Source organism: Polyodon spathula, chromosome 1, assembly GCF_017654505.1.
Source record: "Polyodon spathula isolate WHYD16114869_AA chromosome 1, ASM1765450v1, whole genome shotgun sequence".
NCBI lineage: Eukaryota > Metazoa > Chordata > Actinopteri > Acipenseriformes > Polyodontidae > Polyodon > Polyodon spathula.
The window spans coordinates 31,322,247-31,340,317 of record NC_054534.1 but is presented as its reverse complement, the minus strand read 5'-3'; the positions used below and the strand labels follow the sequence as shown (position 1 = coordinate 31,340,317).

General features: G+C 33.6%; 1 protein-coding gene across 1 annotated transcript; it reads right to left on the bottom strand.

The window, feature by feature from the left end:
• Window positions 1-2,038: 2,038 nt before the first annotated feature.
• LOC121318545 (doublesex- and mab-3-related transcription factor 2-like) lies at window positions 2,039-6,262 on the bottom strand. Its single transcript, XM_041255366.1, has 4 exons — window positions 6,015-6,262; window positions 5,071-5,563; window positions 4,217-4,221; window positions 2,039-3,273 (listed from the first exon to the last, which is right to left on the bottom strand). Exons 2-4 carry the CDS (start codon window positions 5,478-5,480, stop codon window positions 2,210-2,212), a joined length of 1,479 nt encoding a protein of 492 aa, XP_041111300.1. The 5' UTR covers window positions 5,481-5,563; window positions 6,015-6,262; the 3' UTR covers window positions 2,039-2,209.
• Window positions 6,263-18,071: the final 11,809 nt, after the last annotated feature.

Below are 18,071 nucleotides of genomic sequence, written 5' to 3'. Positions count from 1 at the left end.
GCATACAAAATAAAGTTGTTCAAACTTTGACTGAGATTTGGGGGTTTGGCTTCCTGACACCCACCAATTATCCAATTAATCTCAAATGGGTGTATAATCACCCCCTTCATTTCTTTCAAGCATGTTACTTACCAGTACAATGGTCTACATGGAAGCGCTCCTGTTCTTTTCCCTCTCCTAATCCATCATCTTGTCTCCCTTTGGGAAGTACATACCAGAAAAAAACTTACCTGCAAATCCACTGTAATATCATTTTCCTGTGGCATATCCTGCATTGGTAACAACCCCCAGAAGGAAACAAACAGTTTTTACATGAGTACTATACTGTGACATGAACACAAATGGTGGAAGAGATTTTCCACCCAAATGAAATACTTATGATTCATACACTTTATATCAAGCTTCAAAACCTCTGAATTACTTATTCACTGACATAATCCAATGGAACAGAATGTATGTCAATTTCATTTTAAACTCACAGTTTGTGAAAGATTCCACACTTGAGGATATTGTTGATATATTAAAATATGTGCACTGGTTTGTTTTAATGTGAGTGCAAAAGAAAAAAATGTATTATTATTGACTACATTATTTGCACTTGAATTACTAATGCCTTTTACAAAGTAATACTTATACTTATATAAATAACTTGTGAGGGATACAGAAGCTGTTTGCATTGTCATGTGAGAAGTTTCACTGAGAACTCAATTTAGCAGGATAAATCCCATGAAATATAGGGTGAATATAATAATCTACAATTAAAGAAGTCTTACATGTTTTCCCGCACTGTGTGTTGAAGAAAAACATGCCCACAAACCAAAAGAGATGAGGCGTAAACTCCCAGCTTGACAATTCTGGATCACAAGGGTATTCTTGTTGGTACTTTTCTCCACTGGAAAATAAATGAAGCATTACAGGCAGGTAAAGCTACAGAATAACCTCATCATTAACCAGATCTCAGTCAAATTAAAGCCCTGTTGGATGAACTTGACTGACCTCCTATGGCTTCCAGACAACCACATAGCCCATCTGGTTTCAGACTTCAGATTGAAGAATTACATTAAAATCATAAATAAACTTGTTGATGATTAAATGTATTTGTTATTATTCTCAAGTTTCTATATATTAACTGTGAGTGATGTATGCTAGGTATTGCATTTGAATCATTTATTTATTTCAATGGCAAATAAATATCTAAGCTTCAAGATGAAATTTATTTGGTGTTTTGGAGGAAAAAAATTAGCCCGCCATATTATTGTGACCAAATAAGTTGAACTGAACATCCCTACTGCATTATTAATGCGTTTTTGCTGATATGTGGTGAATGTTTAGTGTCTCCCCAAAGTCTGCAGTGACAAACACTGTCTGAATTATTGAGGTTCAATGGTCCATTGGTCAGTGGTAATTCACAACCTTCAGAGCATTGTCAAGCGTTGGGGTTCTCACTCTGGGGAACGGGACCTCTTTGGGGGTTTCAGAAAGGTTTCCAAAGGGGGGCGCGAAACAACCAGCTCACAAGAAGACCAACCTGGTTCTTTATTTTTTTGTAAATGCTTATTCCCATGCTGTTATTTTCAAAATGTTTTCTAAATGCGCTATTCATTGAAATACCAGCAATGAAATTAAAAATAAATATTTCCATTAAACACAACCATTAAGAACTGGTCAGGCACCATTCCTATTGAAATTATGTTTATTGTTATAATATATTTGCATTGTTGTGCATAAAATTAAAATGTACAATTTTCTTCAAAATCAATTTCAGTCATAAAACACATAAATATATGTTCATTATGTCAAACGCTATCTGAAACATGCTTACTTATTTACACAATATAAAACATTTACATCACAAAGTCCATTAAAACTGAAAATTCTTTGGGCATTTTAAAGGTTAAATAACTTGCAATTCAAGTATAAATATAAGTTTTATATATATATATTATATATATATATATATATATATTATATATATCATATAAATATATACCAAATCACAATACAATTAGGGTCTTGGTTTTTAACAAAGAACTTTTTAACATTTTGTATTTTTTGCTTTTTTATTTTTACATGAAAACAAAATCCAATAAATTATATTTGAAGTAGCAAACATTTTTCAAACTGATGTACAGCTATATATTTATAAAGATAAGAATTTATATACAACAGGAGTAAAAATGAAAATTGTAAGGACCAAACACATCAAAATTTAATGAGATGCACGATTTAGTGTGGGTGAAGGCCTTTTAAGAATAGACTCAACAGAAAATGATAAAGACTCGTTGGATGAAAGCTTTGTCCCAACTTGCTTGGATATCAGTAAGTCTTTTGCATAACTGTCCATTAGTCTAAGGCTCTGGTTTTCTTTGAGTGCACACTCTCTGTATTTTCTGGCAGCCTCCTCAAAAAGCTCCTTGCAGTATGGCGCTTTCAGATCAGGGGCCGACTTCTCACCGAGCGTCTGCTGGATCAGTGAGTGGAATGAGTTTAATTTCATCGAGACGGCATGCTTGGCACTGTCCTTACTGTGCCTGTTCGAGGTATGCTCTTGATTAGGAGGTGAGGAGCTGTTGGTAAATGTCTGAGCAAAACTTCTCTTGGGTGGAGAAAAGGCTGATCTCTCCCGGGGCCCTTGAGAGGTGCACTGAGTTTCTGCCTGGGCTTGTTGAAGATCGGAGGCTTCATGGACAACGCGTGAGCTTTCTAATTTCGCAGACGCCAATTCCTGATCTGGAGAATAGTTGTCTGTCACCGGCATGATTTTTGGATCCCAAGTTGCACCTGGTTTAATATTCTGGACTGCCGACGCATTCAGAAGGCACTGCTGGTAAAGAAGAGCATCGTTGATGTTGCTACACTTCGGCCACACCATGAACCGTGGCGAAAGGGGATACTGTCTGTAAGTGGCAGCCACGCTGACGTTTGAGGAAATCAGTTCCATGTTTCCAGATCCAGTGTACTGCATTGACAGGTCGAGGCAAGTCGGTAGAAAGTTGTAGACCTCCTTGGCTGGTGCCTCCACTTGGCCAGCAGAGAAGGCAGTCTTATAGGAGTTGTATTCAGCTGCACGGACCATACCAGTGGGCATAAACAGAGAAGCAGCGGCAGCCTGAGTGGACTCCAGCACATCCCGCTCTTTGTACTCTCTCTCCAACATGATGGTCTCGAGCTCCTTGTCTGCAAAAGCCCTCCTCTTCCTCATTCTGTCACTGAGAGGGGGAGGAAGAGATGTATTTCCTCCAAGACAGTGGTCTGTCTGTACTGGACGGTAACCTGCCAAAAAAAAAAAAGTTGTATTAAATATTTGAAAATATTTGCTATTTACTTACACTGCCCCAAATATACAACTGAATATTTTGGTTCTTTACCACTTAATATATGCGTTATACTTTGCAAATTAATATTTTGTACACTTTCTTTACAACTGCTACTACACTTTTTTTTTTTTTTTACAGAAACTGTGTAACGTAACTAACTTTCTTTAACTGGTTACTTTAACTGGTTACATGTTTTATAGTATATTACTTTGGAAAATATATGTTACAGCAATATGTTCATTATTTCTTATGACTGGTTTTACTGTTGCGGTTATTTACCAACTGGTCATTAAATTCTCAAAATAAAAAAAAAATTAAAAAAAACAGTAATGCTGTCAGCTTACTGCAATATTATCGCCCAAAGATGATTCTTTAAGAATAGCAAGGATGAAAAGGAAGAGAAATCCAAACACAGCTATGAAAAGGAGAGAAAGAGAAAAGTCAGAATGCAGAAAGAAAGTAAGAGAAAACAGAGAAGAAAAGGAAACTGTAGAAACAAATTCATTGGTAATATTGTAAGCTGCTAGCATTGTTAACAAAACTATTTCCATGTGTAGCATGTGTAGATCATCCTAAATTACAGTTGCTAGGAAAATAAAATGTAGTTGTATTATTTGAAGTTATATGTTTTAGTTTATATATATATATATATATATATATATATATATATCTATATATATATATTATTATAATTATATATGCGATTTTATAAAATATGCTTTACCTTCCTATGATAAACTTTTATGACCCCCTAGAAGGGGTCTGAGAAACCTTTGACGTACGACGGTCCCTGCGACAAAGGGGTCATTCTGGAAAGATAGGACGTGAAAGTCCTTCTTATCCTGTTAAGGCAATAACAAACAACAAGCATTATAGATAAATATAACATTCCTCTTTACAAGTACTGTACAGAGACAAAAAGCAGCATCACAAAGGCGACACTGTTAGAAATGCTCATGGAGCCAAACAATTATTATTATTATTATTATTATTATTATTATTATTAATAATAATAATAATAATAATAATAATAATAATATAATAATAATAGTAGTAGTAGTGTTATTTGCAGTAGCAGTAGTAGAAACGAGAAGGCAAAATATATTATTCTGGGGGTTTATTTAAATGGGTTAAAACGAAAAATCACATTTATAAATGAAGAGATTTTTCATGTTCAAAACAGCAAACATGGAAAACCCGTCAATAAACTATGTTTTAAACGAAATAATTTAGATTAAACTGAGATAGTATTCAAAACACCCTTCAAATAATCGAATTATAATTGTTGTAAAATACAGGCATTTCGTAATATACACGCAGGCGTTGAAGGTAACGTGAAAGACAAGCCTATCTATCAAACTAAAAATTATATGTTTAGTCTGATATATTTGTTTTAACACAGGCCAATATTACCCATAAAACATTTTAAAACAAATAGACTGTTCACTATTTTCAAGACGTAAAAAGGTACATCACAGACATTACACCTGTAAACAATCATTTAAAATAAATACCTGTATGACGTTTATATTATCGATCACAGGACCTAAACATTACTAAATTACTTACAATAATTAATTATATTCATTTTAGGACTGTACCTTATGATTAAATTGATTCATTTTTTATTTTATTTTTTTCTGTTATATGACAATATGAGAAAAATACAAATGAATAAATCACTAAACACGTATCGTGATAAGAACACACACCTTAACTATACAATCGGAATGTTCTTAATGTAGTAGGTTGCTAGATAACCATGTAGCCAGTCCCAGATAAAGACTCGTGTTGATGCACCCAGACGCTCACCTCTGTCGCCTGCTGCCTCCTGAGTGCCACCTGAGCTGCCATCACTCTCTGCCTCTCCACCACCAGCAGACAGTTGGCACACTGACAATCCCTCCATCTACAGAACCGCTTATGCCCTTTAAGGCACGAAACCACTCCGTGATTCCTGCAGCGGGCACACTTCGGGGTTCGGCTGAGCTTTCTCTGATCTCCCGATCCCTGGGAGTACTGATCCGACCTCTCGTGGTGCTTGCATCCAGGTTCGTCGTCTCCAGCTCCGGACAGACCTACACCAAATTCTGCCTGGTCATCACTTTCTGTTTCCAGACTCTCTACGTCTATCTCGCGCTCGGGAACCAGAAGATCCGTCATGTCTTCTTCACCGATAGTTTGTGCGATACACCTTTTCTGTGTTCAGTCAGATCACCTGGCTTCGTTTCCTGATCTGTTAAAAACTGATATAAAATAAAAAACATTTAATGAGCAAATACCACCCTGACTAGTTTCCTAAAATTTATTTTTGCCAGCATATATCCCGAAGGACTTCAAAACAAATAATAAACACTGTTTCAAGTACAGATTATAAATAGGCCGTTTGTAATCATTTAAGTTTCAATGCAATGAAAATGTTAAAGATATTCCGACATAACAAAAGAGTGCCAAAAATAATTAACCCCAAAAATTTGTCTTGGCACATTTTGAATAGGTATTGCAGACGATATTCTGAATGTAGTATATATATGTATATATATATATATATATATATATAGAGAGAGAGAGAGAGAGAGAGAGAGAGAGAGAGAGAGAGAGAGAGAGAGAGAGAGAGACACACACTGTTCATTCTCTTTCTAGATCACCGTATTGAATTGTATCATCCTACCATGAACATTTGAAGAGATAACTTACCTTGATATCAAGAGCAGACGATGACAGTGGCTTTAAATCCTTAACTTCTGGGAGTGGAGATTTCTATGAAAAGCGTCAACGTTAAAGTCGGTTTTAATGTATTTTTTTTTAAGTATTCAATCAGTAGGTGGAGAGCAAGTAAGAATAGCTATACGAAGCGCAAATTTGCTACAGATATCCTAGCTGTTCAATGATGTTGTCACTTGTTTGTCTGTCCACCGAGACTTTCACTACAAGAACACTCCAAGCACCTCCTCTATTATGAGGACGAGGACACAGTGGCTCGCCTGATGATTGGATAAACTTTAATACCCGAGAGCTCATTGGACCTTCCAGTCTTTGCGGTTAAAGGTTAAACAGGTTTACTGCAGCGGATGAAATTACAACATCGGTAATGCAAGCGATTAACATCAAATGATCGAGTAATTAATTAACAATAGAACAAAACCAGGACACAACAATTTGAAAGTTAAATTCAAATGAATGTGGGGTCAATAAATGTCGCTATCTGATCTAATGAACAATCATTTAATTACAGGAAACTACAGTATTGTACACGTAGCAAATGTGCAGGTGTATTTATTTTTTGTTTTTGTTTATTTTTTAAACAAAGTTACCAATAAAAAAGAAAATGTATATTTACGAAATTTGGAGAATTTTTTTTTTTTTCTCGTTTCGTTTTAATGGTTAATCGTTGTTTACAATATCCAAGCCTATAGTTTTAAACCATCAAATGATCCATCTTTAGAATATGTAAATTGACCTTCTATATTTATAATGGACAATTATTTTAAATGTGGCACAATATAAAGGATGAAAATGCAAATCTAGTATAGAGGGGCTATTGTTTCTTTCCACGTATGACACAGTAAATGCTTTTCAATTTGTGAAGGGCTGCTATAGTCTTCTCGATTTAAAGCAAACCCCGGCTGATAATGAAACGACCCTGAAGAAGTAGTTTATTCAAATCAAAGCTTGCATATACAAATGGTGTTGTTTTCATAAGGGTTCAAATTTCATAGACAAAGCCGTCAGGTGGAATTGACTGAAATAGATCAAACTAAATAAACTAGTAACTATGGTACTTTATATATATTGTGTACAAAACGCGAAGAATTTCTGCTTTAAAAAATAAGTCATAATCATTTAAAATGGACTGAAATATTATAAGAATTAAAATGGTACATTAGAATTAAGCTAGATTATATATATACCTATATTAGAATATATATATATATATATATATATATATATATATATATATATATATATATATTTCTATATGTAAAAGAAATAATTATAATTTTTAAACACACACACACACACACACACACACACACACACATATATATATATATATATATATATATATATATATATATATATATATATATATATATATATATATATATTATTATATTGTCATATAAAACACTATTTTCATTAATTTGTGATAAAAGTAATAATATTACAGACATACCTTATTAATACTCGTATAACGTCTCTTTTTGCAAAGAATATTTTTTTTTTTTTTTTTTTTTTTTTTTTTAAATATGAAAAAAATAAAATAAAATAAAAAATAAAAAAACAGAGTTGAGAGTATTGGTCCGCCCTAAATTAATATGTTTATAAATGTGTTTTATTTTTATTGTTATTTTTATTAAACATGTCCAGGTGAAGAAAAGTTTAGCACTACAAATGTCCGTCATTGTGTTCTTTTGTTCCCTCTTCGGCTGGTGGTGTGAACCCGATATGAAGCTAGCTGTAACTGTTGTTTACTGGTGTGCGACTGATAAACACATTTTAACTGTAATGTATTTCCCATTGCTTACCGGAGCAAACGGATTTGGATTTATTGTATGTTTGTCTTATGCAAAGATGGTAACATTTAAATATTATGGACAGAAACCTTTGTCCCATTGTTGAATTTACAGTGTTTTTATGAATATATTTGTTTGAAAGTTTTCAGCATCACGATATGGTTTTCTTTGTAGAAATAAAAACGATGTTGGTAAACGTGATGATTTGTGAATAATCATGCATAGGCAGTATTTTAAATTCGTATCAATTCCGCATAGCGCCGTTAGCAAGTGCTTTAATAAAGTGTTTCTACACCGTGTATAATAAGATTGAATGCGATTATTTAAGTTTACATAACAAACACCACTGTAAAAACACAATCAGAGCGCAGAAGGGTACACAAAACACACTGTCGTTTGTCCTATTTGACCTGACATATTTCTGTTGTATACACTTTAATGAAAAGCGGGTCTGGATCTGCCACGTGAGATTATGGGTAGCTTGCTACTGTGTGAATTACAAGCATGACTAAAAGGCGCAGAAGGTAGTGTATCCCCTTGGGATTTGTCATTAAATGGCGGGGAACGTCTAAGGACTTGTGTTGGGAAAGAGTTATTTTCTGCTTATGTAAACTGATACAGAATAACAAAGCAAAACAATATGAGCCACTATTGCAAATTCTAGCATAGAGTTTACAATAACCACGGGGAATATTTCACGATCGATTAAAAAAAAAAAAATGTTGCTTGAAAATATTTTATTTATTTATTTATTTATTTATTTATTTATTTATGTGTGTTTTCTAATACATTAGGCCTACATATATGCGAGTGCCTTTTTGTCTCCATTGCACATTGTCACAAGATTTGTAATATTCACGAGTCAGTTTAATCTTTATACCGCCACCTGCAGGTTGTATTTTGCTTACTGTAATTTGCTGGTCGCAGTTCTTGTCATGCGCAATTTTATACATATGTCATGTCCTACAAGACCCATTGAAAATAAATCAATGGTATACGAGACATAAACATAATAAATAAATAAATAAATAAATAAATAAATACGTTTCTGCAATGTGAGGGGGACATTTCCGCATCTTTGAAAAAGTTGGGTATGAGTAGGTATCACGTTATTAGTAAAACATATTTGAGAATCTGTGTTTAAATGATGAGGCCATATTGTGCAGTGGCTTCCCTCGGCGTTTCAATAAATGTAGTAAAATCGTGGGACCTGTTTTAGTGTTGTGCTGCTTTCTCCCATGTGGTGAAGATGTCAAGCCTGCAGGTGCAGATTTGTCACTTTCTCTTCCTCTCTAATTTATTACTAGTTACGGAGAGCTAACCAAACTGCTACCCCGGGTGCAATTTCCAGAAAAAGAATGCTTTGAACCTGCCCTCTTCCTCTATCCTTAGAACAGATTACACTGGCGAGTCAAGGAGAAGCCATTGGCTTGTATTGTGAGATGTAACCGGCCCATTTGAAACAAAGAAATATAATCTCGTCCCCCGCATATTATTATTATTATTATTATTATTATTATTGATTCTGTTTGTTAAAGGAACAGCCGCGAAGTAGTAGTAGAACTCCCCTTTTCATATTTTGCTTTAAAATACGGACTTTAAAAGATTTGCACGGCTATGCAGTTCTATTTAATGTGCAGGTTAAACATAGGGCCTAATTTTTGTATGGTTTATACAAAATAAATAAAACAGGATTAGGCGATGTTTTAAAGTGTATTTTATGTAAAAAGTTAAAATATTAAGTTCCATAGCTTTTTCCAATATATAATAATAGGCCGTGTTTTTATTATTGGTAGTAGTAGTCGTCGTAATAGCCTAGTATAGGAGCATTCATTTTATTATTATTGCTTCAAAGTGATTAATTTTTAAATGTATTTATTTGGCATAAAAATTAAGATTTTTTTTAAAAAAATTTAAATTGCACAAGTGGTTTTATAAATGTGTTTGCAGACGTGTTCTGTTGTCTGTTTAATGAAGTTTTAATGTACTGTTAGAGAAATAATCTTGCAATGTATTAAAGACAAAAAACCGCTATAGGAAAATATGTAAAAATAAATACATGAATTAAAAAAGTACATTGATTTAAAGTAAATTAAATTCCTAAATGTAAAGTCTGTCAAGACGTATTGTGATATTTATTATATTATATTTCTAATTTCATGTCTAATGTGTTCGATTTCTCAAACTATTCATTTAAGGACTAGTTTTAGAATCAATTTTGATTCTGAAGAAAAAAAACACAAGAATAAATTTTTTATTCGGTGGAGGCCATCTGTCTAATTGTTCATAAAACAAACTGTATGGCTATTGAGTAAACCTATAGATCTTTTTTTTTTTTTTTTTTTTTTTTTTTTTTTTTTTGTATTTCTAAACTACAAAGTAATTTAAACACACTAAACGTAATATCATCAGTAAACAAAAATAAATATCTTTGGGAAAAAAATATGCTCTATTTTTCATATGTGTACCTTGATTGCATCTAATTTGTGTTTATTTAAAATATTACGATATAATATATCATATTTATAGTTATATTTTTGCTTTTTATATTACAAAGTTTTTTTATATTTACAAGGATGTCTGAGAAAGTATTCAGAAATAAACATAAACAACATATATTGTGATATTTGTAAACGGTTAGATTTTAAACGGTATTGCCATAGGTTTGACATGTGTCATTTCCGCACTATATGTGATATAAATACAATGTATGAACATAAAAAGTGACATCGGTAGCCATATATATATATATATATATATATATATATATAATATATATATATATATATATATAATATATATTATATATCAAATTCCTTATATGGAATATTTTTTTAAAAGGGCAAATTAATCAACAAAAGCACGAGAAAGGGCACTAATATATTGGTTCATTAAATAAATGCATTTAGTTTAATTTACAATAGTTGCGGTATTTTGTTTTTGTTTATTATATATATATATATATATATATATATATATATATATATATATATATATATATACTCAAGGTATGGTATGGAGAAAAGTTTTATACAAAAACATTTTATTACACTTTGCTGTGCTTTTACTGTAGTAACTCTTTATAAGGGACATAACTTATCTATAACTTACTAGAAAGTATATTTCATTCGTTCATCCAGTAAACTGGTTTATTGGTTGTCACGTCTTTCTTTGTTATGAAAACTGAAGAATGTATTTTTAAAATGTATGGTTGAGTCTTATGTTTGAAATGTGCGTAGGTATTGTTTGCCTGCCTCTGAACAATCCACCCCTTTGCGCGTCCCCACATTTGTAAATTGCACTAAAGAGTAATCCGATCTGTATAATGTTGTAAGAGATCTGTGGGTTTATTGTGCCCCTGTTTGTGTTAATTAGCATTAGGGACATGATGAATTGGCAACACGTGCATTTCGCTGAGCGTTTAACCAGTCATAATAGTCTAGCGTCGGGGGGAGGGGTTCCCGTCCCCAAGCTGAACAAATACATAACGGTGCTCCAGCGCCGTGATAATAAAGAAACGTCGTAGTACCCTCCCACTGCTAACTACTTAAATAAATAAGACCCATCCTAACACCCCCTCCACTGAACAGAGAGCAGGCTGCTTTACGCGCGAGTGAGCCGTTCACTGATTGTAACAGCGTTAACAAATGCAACTTTTTTGGCCCTCATATGTTAAGAGTGTCAGAAAAGGGCTTTTCCATCTGTGAAAATAACTCCCGCTTTCCACTGCACCTGCGTTTGAAAAAAAAGCGAGGGAATTAATTTGATGGCTTTATAATCATATATAGTCTGTACCCTATGTATAGGTCCATACTTATACATTACCATTCATCAAATAAGGGGTGGACGATGTTCCAAATCGATTTTTAAATATTAATTGTGTACCTAAGCTTTTATTTGTTTTGTTTTGTTTTTTTTTATCATAACTTATTTCCCTGGTTCTCGGTGCATGCCTGTTGGTGTGTAACGTTGAATGACTTTGTTTTGTGTGCATTGTTTACAAGCTATTTGAATGTCCTGTAGGTGGCAGCAGTAACACACGCTCCGGACTGACGTGGAAAAAAATATTGGAGAAAGATTCAGTTAGTTAGTTTCCCAAATTCAGTTAAGTACAAAAATTAAGCTGAAGAAAATCTGAAATGATTATAACTGTTTATCATTTTATGGCATTTTAGGCCCCCAAAAAATCACGATTTAGCAACCGCTGGCATTATACACTGAAGCATTAGAGGTGAGTGTGTGCAATATATATATGTGTGTCACCGTTTTAGTTTTTGAACTACAGACTGGCTCCTGGAAGTAGTTCCGGCATTATCAAAGGTTAAAATGCTACACTTTTTACAAAAACTATTAAATAATATTGTTCATTTTAATATTTTATTTAAAATATGCATAATTTCTCTTAAAACACCCCTTTTAATTTCTGGGATGCTTGAAAAAAATAGCAAATGGCTGCCAATTTGAGAAGCAACTCTCAATTGGAATGCCATATCACTGCTGCAAGATAATCCATTATTTTTTTTGTTTATTTGGTAGACACCTTTATCCAAGGCAACTTATAGAGACTAGGGTGTGTGAACTATGCATCAGCTGCAGAGTCACTAAAAACAACGCCTGACCCGGAAGACGAAGCACAAGGAGGTTAAGTGACTTGCTCAAGGTTATAATTGCTCAGATCATATGTTATGTCCCTACAAACTCTTGTAGGAAACCCTTTGCTAAGACATCTTACTGTGGCACCTGACTGTTTTGATGCATTTGTACAGATGTAATGAAGGCACGATGTTGTTGTCTATTCCTTTATTGCCACATGGACACATGCTGAACAGTGATGGTTTGTTTGCAATCCCCTGGGGAATAATCAAATTCTGTGTTAAGCAACACAACAGGTGGATCTGAAGAAAAAAAAAAACTGCTAATGTAGCACAGATCCTAGTGTATCAATGTGTTGGTCCAGTGTTTTTGCATTGCGCTGCATGACCCCCATCAGACACGCTTCAATGTGCTTTGTTATGAAAATGAAGTGAAGTTAAATTCACAAGTCATATCACTATAACGAAACACTACAGGTGTGACCTAAGCGGAGGAGCTGAGAGGTTTGTTATCAAAATTGTGTTTTGGCTGGGACAGTGACCGTGGGTCATCCAGCAGAGGATGCAACCCTTCAGGTTATCCTTGAGAAGCTGTGCGTGTCAGTCATTAACCCTTTGTGGATGTAAAATACATATGTGCATTCACAGACAGGAGCAACTGGAAGACCAAGGTGATTAGGGGTATACAGCATGCTTATGAACTGAAAATACTTGTTCGAATCTATGGTTTTATGAATGTAAAATTGCACTGAATTGTTCAACCACATCTCGGCATATGCAAACCAACCTAAACCAATGATTATATGTTAGATTAATATTATACAGCTTTGAAAAATGCATTGCTTCAGCTTTCTCTAGCTTTTTATATCATTACATTCTTTGTTGTTGTGAATTACCTAGGTCAAGGGGTATTGTACTAATTACTAAAATGTACATTGTATCTGTTCAATAGAAACATGTGTGTCTGAGCTTAATAGGCATACAATTTTCCATTTGTTATTTTAGTCAATTTTACGCAAAATTATAGGTCTTAAACATATATTTTAACACAGAGCCATACATTCAAATAGTTTGCGATCTTTGTTCTTTGCTGCAAAAGAGGTTTAAGTGAACAGGTCAGTCATATAAATTAATTCATATACGTCACTTCAAATAAAATGGCAAACTCCTCAGGGCCCACACTGCAATACAGTGTGTAGTTCATGTATTGTGTTTTTGTGTTTTTCTATATTAAATAATGTCTTTTTACACGGTTTATGTTCATTAAATTATATATTACATTAAAGTACAGTTTGGCTACTATAAGGTGATCTATGAAAGGTATAGCTTGCTGTATTGCTTAAACCAGCTTCATTTATTTGTAGAGTTGTGAATAACTACGGAAGCGTCCTAGTGCCAATTTTAAAAAAATAAATAAATAAAAGGTATCTCCTACATATGACTTTTTTAAAAAGTGCTACGTAGGAGATATAAAGTACAACGTAGGAGTTTTTTTTTTTTTTTTTTTAATTGGCACTAGGACGCTTCCGTACTAGGACGCTTCCGTAAATAAACATTGCTTTGTCTAAAATGCACTTGTTTTGTATTCGCTGGTTTGTATTACACTGCACCCTGGTGGCTTTCTGAAAAAAATGTTCATATGTCAGGGTCCTATCAAGTGGCAAGCCCGTCCAAAGACATAGAAAAACAGATCTCAAATCAGCTGGCTCTGTGTGGCAGGATATATTATTCAAATGAGACATATAAATGTGAGATACGAGGGGCTCAGACCCATCTATTCATTTTAATACAGTATATGTTTATTGGGATTGAGATGGTTAACATCAATGAAGAGTTGTTTTACCCCATAGCTTTAGAGCCAAAAACAATAAGCAAGTGGTACTACCACTAGGTGGAGGTGTTTCCCAGGTTTTATAGTTGAAAAGGCTATGCACTTGAACCACGTTCAGCTTATCAAACTAGTGCTGATGTTAAGAATCATTACCAGGGTTTTGATGCATAACCTAGAAATGTTTCAAATGATCTGTGTATCGACGATGTCATTAGTGAAAACGAGGATGAGGAACTGTTAGTGCATATTTCACGGTGGAGTCCCTGAGTGTAGGAGGTTGTTTATTTCAGATGGGATTTTAAGGAACTGTGATTCATTGTTGTGTTTTAGTGGGATTAAAAAATGATGGTTGTCGCGTAGTAAATGACAAATATGGTCTATAAGATGGGAATTTTCTTATTCTCTTTTAATGTAACTACTAAAGGTATATTTCTAGAAATGGCCTTGTCTATTGCTACATTTGTGTTTTTTCCATGTCTTTGAATCCTGTGCACTGCCACTTGTAAAATCTTCTCATGCCTTGCATCTGTCATTTTAAAGATTGCGTCACATATTGAAAAACTTATGTAAAGTGAATTACCATAATATGAGCGGCCTACATATGAGTCGATACAGATGGAAAAAAATAACAATGTGACAATAGACACGTGAATTAAAGTAATCTGCAGATATACATTCGTTGTTCAATTAACGGCGAAGCAAGTCCCAACGGTATACTAAAAACGTCCCTAAGAGAGTATTTAAAGCTTGCCCAAGTGAATCATGAGTCTTGATACGCCAGGGCAGATTTACACCTTGTGAGGACCAGATCAGATTTCGTTGCGTTTAATTAAATGAGACATAAACAGCGTGGTGGTTACAAAGTGCTGGAAAGTTCATACTGACTTTATTTTATAAACAGCTCAGCTATTGTTACTTGAAATTCATGTCTGAAAACTGGTTCAATTGATGGGGTTAATGGCAGAATAGAGGAAATGGTTCAGAGATGCTTTACACATTGGTCTCCCAGAAGTTATCTTGCAACGTGTGTGAAACGGCATTTGTCCTATTGGTGTTATTAAAAAATCAACAATTTAATAATAAAACAGCTCACACCACACTGAATATTATTTCAAATATATACTGCATTTTTGCTTCAAATGCAATTTAAATCAGTTTTTTACCCTCCTAAATTTGCATCATGTTTGCAAACATTTTGAAATGTCATGAGATCTGTACAGTACTATATATATAAGTATAGATATATATATCCGACATAATGAGAGTGGATCTTGTGTATATATGTAAGTTCCAGAACAAGCATAATATATATATATATATATATATATATATATATATATATATATATATATATATATATATATATGTATTGATATTTATTGTGTTGCGGGATTGTCCACTCATTATGTAGTAAACAGCCAGACCCAGTGCGGAGACGGCACTATGCAAACCTTGTATGCAGAGCTTCACCAATCCACCTAAACCTAATAACTTGCATACATGCCAACAGTCCCTATATGATCGGGACAGTCCCGATTTCCTAGCATATGTCCCGCGTCCCGATGCACAGGAAGAAAGTCCTGATATTTACCCATAGGAAAAAAAAAAATTATTAGTGATAGTGAAAACGACACGCTGTGCTCTTCTTTCGGCTGACACATCTGCTGATCACTAACTTATACAAAGGGAAGAACACTCCAGTATGTCTATTTTTACTGTCATGATAGTCGTATTGAATTGGGGTGGATACGTCTATTATATTATATTATATGATGATGAGTGTGTGTATAACGCATATGATCCCATTCCCCCCAGCCCCCCAGAGACGAGCGTCCTGCTGAGCAGTTTCCAGATGTTGGCAAGTATGTATCTTGGTCCACTTCAGAATACATTGATTGTGCCAGATTGTTTTGTGTTTTAATTATGTAGCAAATCTTACCTTCAATATCTTGTTAGTCCTCGTGTGTAATTTTTCAATAGGTTAAAAAAAAAAAAACATTTAAATCAACAGCTTTGTATGTTGAACTGTTTTCATCTTTCCCGTTAATTGTCTTTTACGATATCCTAGTTATTGGAGTCATTGGAAAGAGTTATAGGAGACACGCTGATTTAAAAGGTATTGTCAATTGCTTTTAAACACTCTTCCAATGTTTTTCCCTATGAGTTCTCCCATCATTTCAGCTGCAAAGAGGTCAGGCAAAGTATGGGACTAGATTCAAACAATCTCTCATACAGTAAATGGTGTTTGAATGTGTTTTATGTATAATTTCTTGTCACTAATAATTACCTTCATGGTAAGAATGGTAAGGACTCTTCTCCTCATTTTATGTAGTCTTTGTTTATTGGTCTGCCCTTCTTTTTTAAATCCCCTAGTGTAGATGATAGGGTTCAAGTAAGGAAAGAATGTCACTGTCCTGTCAATAAATTAGTAGCCTTCTATGGTCATCACAAGACACATTTAAACCATTATTATTATTATTATTATTATTATTATTATTATTATTATTATTATTATTATTATTATTATTATTATTATTAAGCTGCATGTGTTGTTTCTAACAGACAGTAAATTACTTTAATTTTAAATTATTTTAGATACATGACCGTTCCTTTATAAAGATTTATTTTAATTAATTTATGCTCAGTGATGAGGAGGTGATGTAGAAATACTTTTAAATAAAAGGTTTTTATATGACTTAAGATCTGATACACGATGCATTCACTCAATAATTACAACATTTATCAGACTCCTCAGAAGAATGTCTTTTAAAATGTTTTAATTCTTCAAAGAACAGGACAAAGAGAAGACATTGTTTGCCACATCCAGGGTATGGTAATGATAACATAAAATTCAAACCACAGTATTTTCTCTTTAATTATTGTGCACCACTACTAATAATAGTATTTATATATTTTTTAATATGACGATGTGCCTCAGTTTTGAAAGAATTTCAGTAAAATACACAGCGCCATTGCAATAAATTATTAGCCATTAGTTTTACTTTTAATTGTTAGTAAGAATGATCTTTTATAGAGCAGCTGAAAAGGAGAGGGTTTTGGTAAAGAACACTGTATATTTTTTGTATCTGAAAGTTTTTAAACCTTTAACATTTTTATTACAAGTGTATGCATAAAGAGTATGCTGCAATAACTAGCCTTTTTATGGGCACGGCAATTTGTTATCTTTGTAAAGTAGAAAAAGAAAGGTATATATGTTTTTTCTATCAATGTTGTCTGTTCTTGCTCAATTTCCCAATTGTGAAACCACAGTTGTGGCCGTAAGTGGCACTAAAGTGAATAGTATTAGAACCATGTATAATGTAATCATTTATATCCTCTGATTTGCATTACATGTATTTGTCTCATCTGTCTAGGGCCCATGATATTTTCTCTGATGATTTTTGCACTTGTTATTTGGTATCTCTAATGAAGTCACCAGCATATTTTACCTTTGGGGCTTACTCGGAGCAAGCATGGGCAAGGTGGAATTTCAGTAGTAAGACTGGTACTATATTTGTTTGAGCTTTGCAATGGGAAATAGCTGACAAACTCATTGTTTCAACAAGGACACAATTATTGGTCCACTGGCATTACAGAAACTGCACTTTGCTCAGAGGCTGCCCCACAGGTAAAATATTCTGGTGACTTTATTTAACTGTACGTCATGAGAAGTACTATTATTTACAGATTTGTTGTCATATGGTTACCACTGAACATTTGTGGTGCATAAAAGCAAAGGGTTAAAAAAACGACATGGATCAATCTCAGTATAATGGTTTATTTGATCTACTCTTAACATGCTACATTACTTGAT

What these genes read in the sequence shown, in the direction of transcription:
- LOC121318545 (XM_041255366.1), bottom strand. Translation starts at nt 5,480, where the DNA reads ATGACGGATCTTCTGGTTCCCGAGCGCGAGATAGACGTAGAGAGTCTG.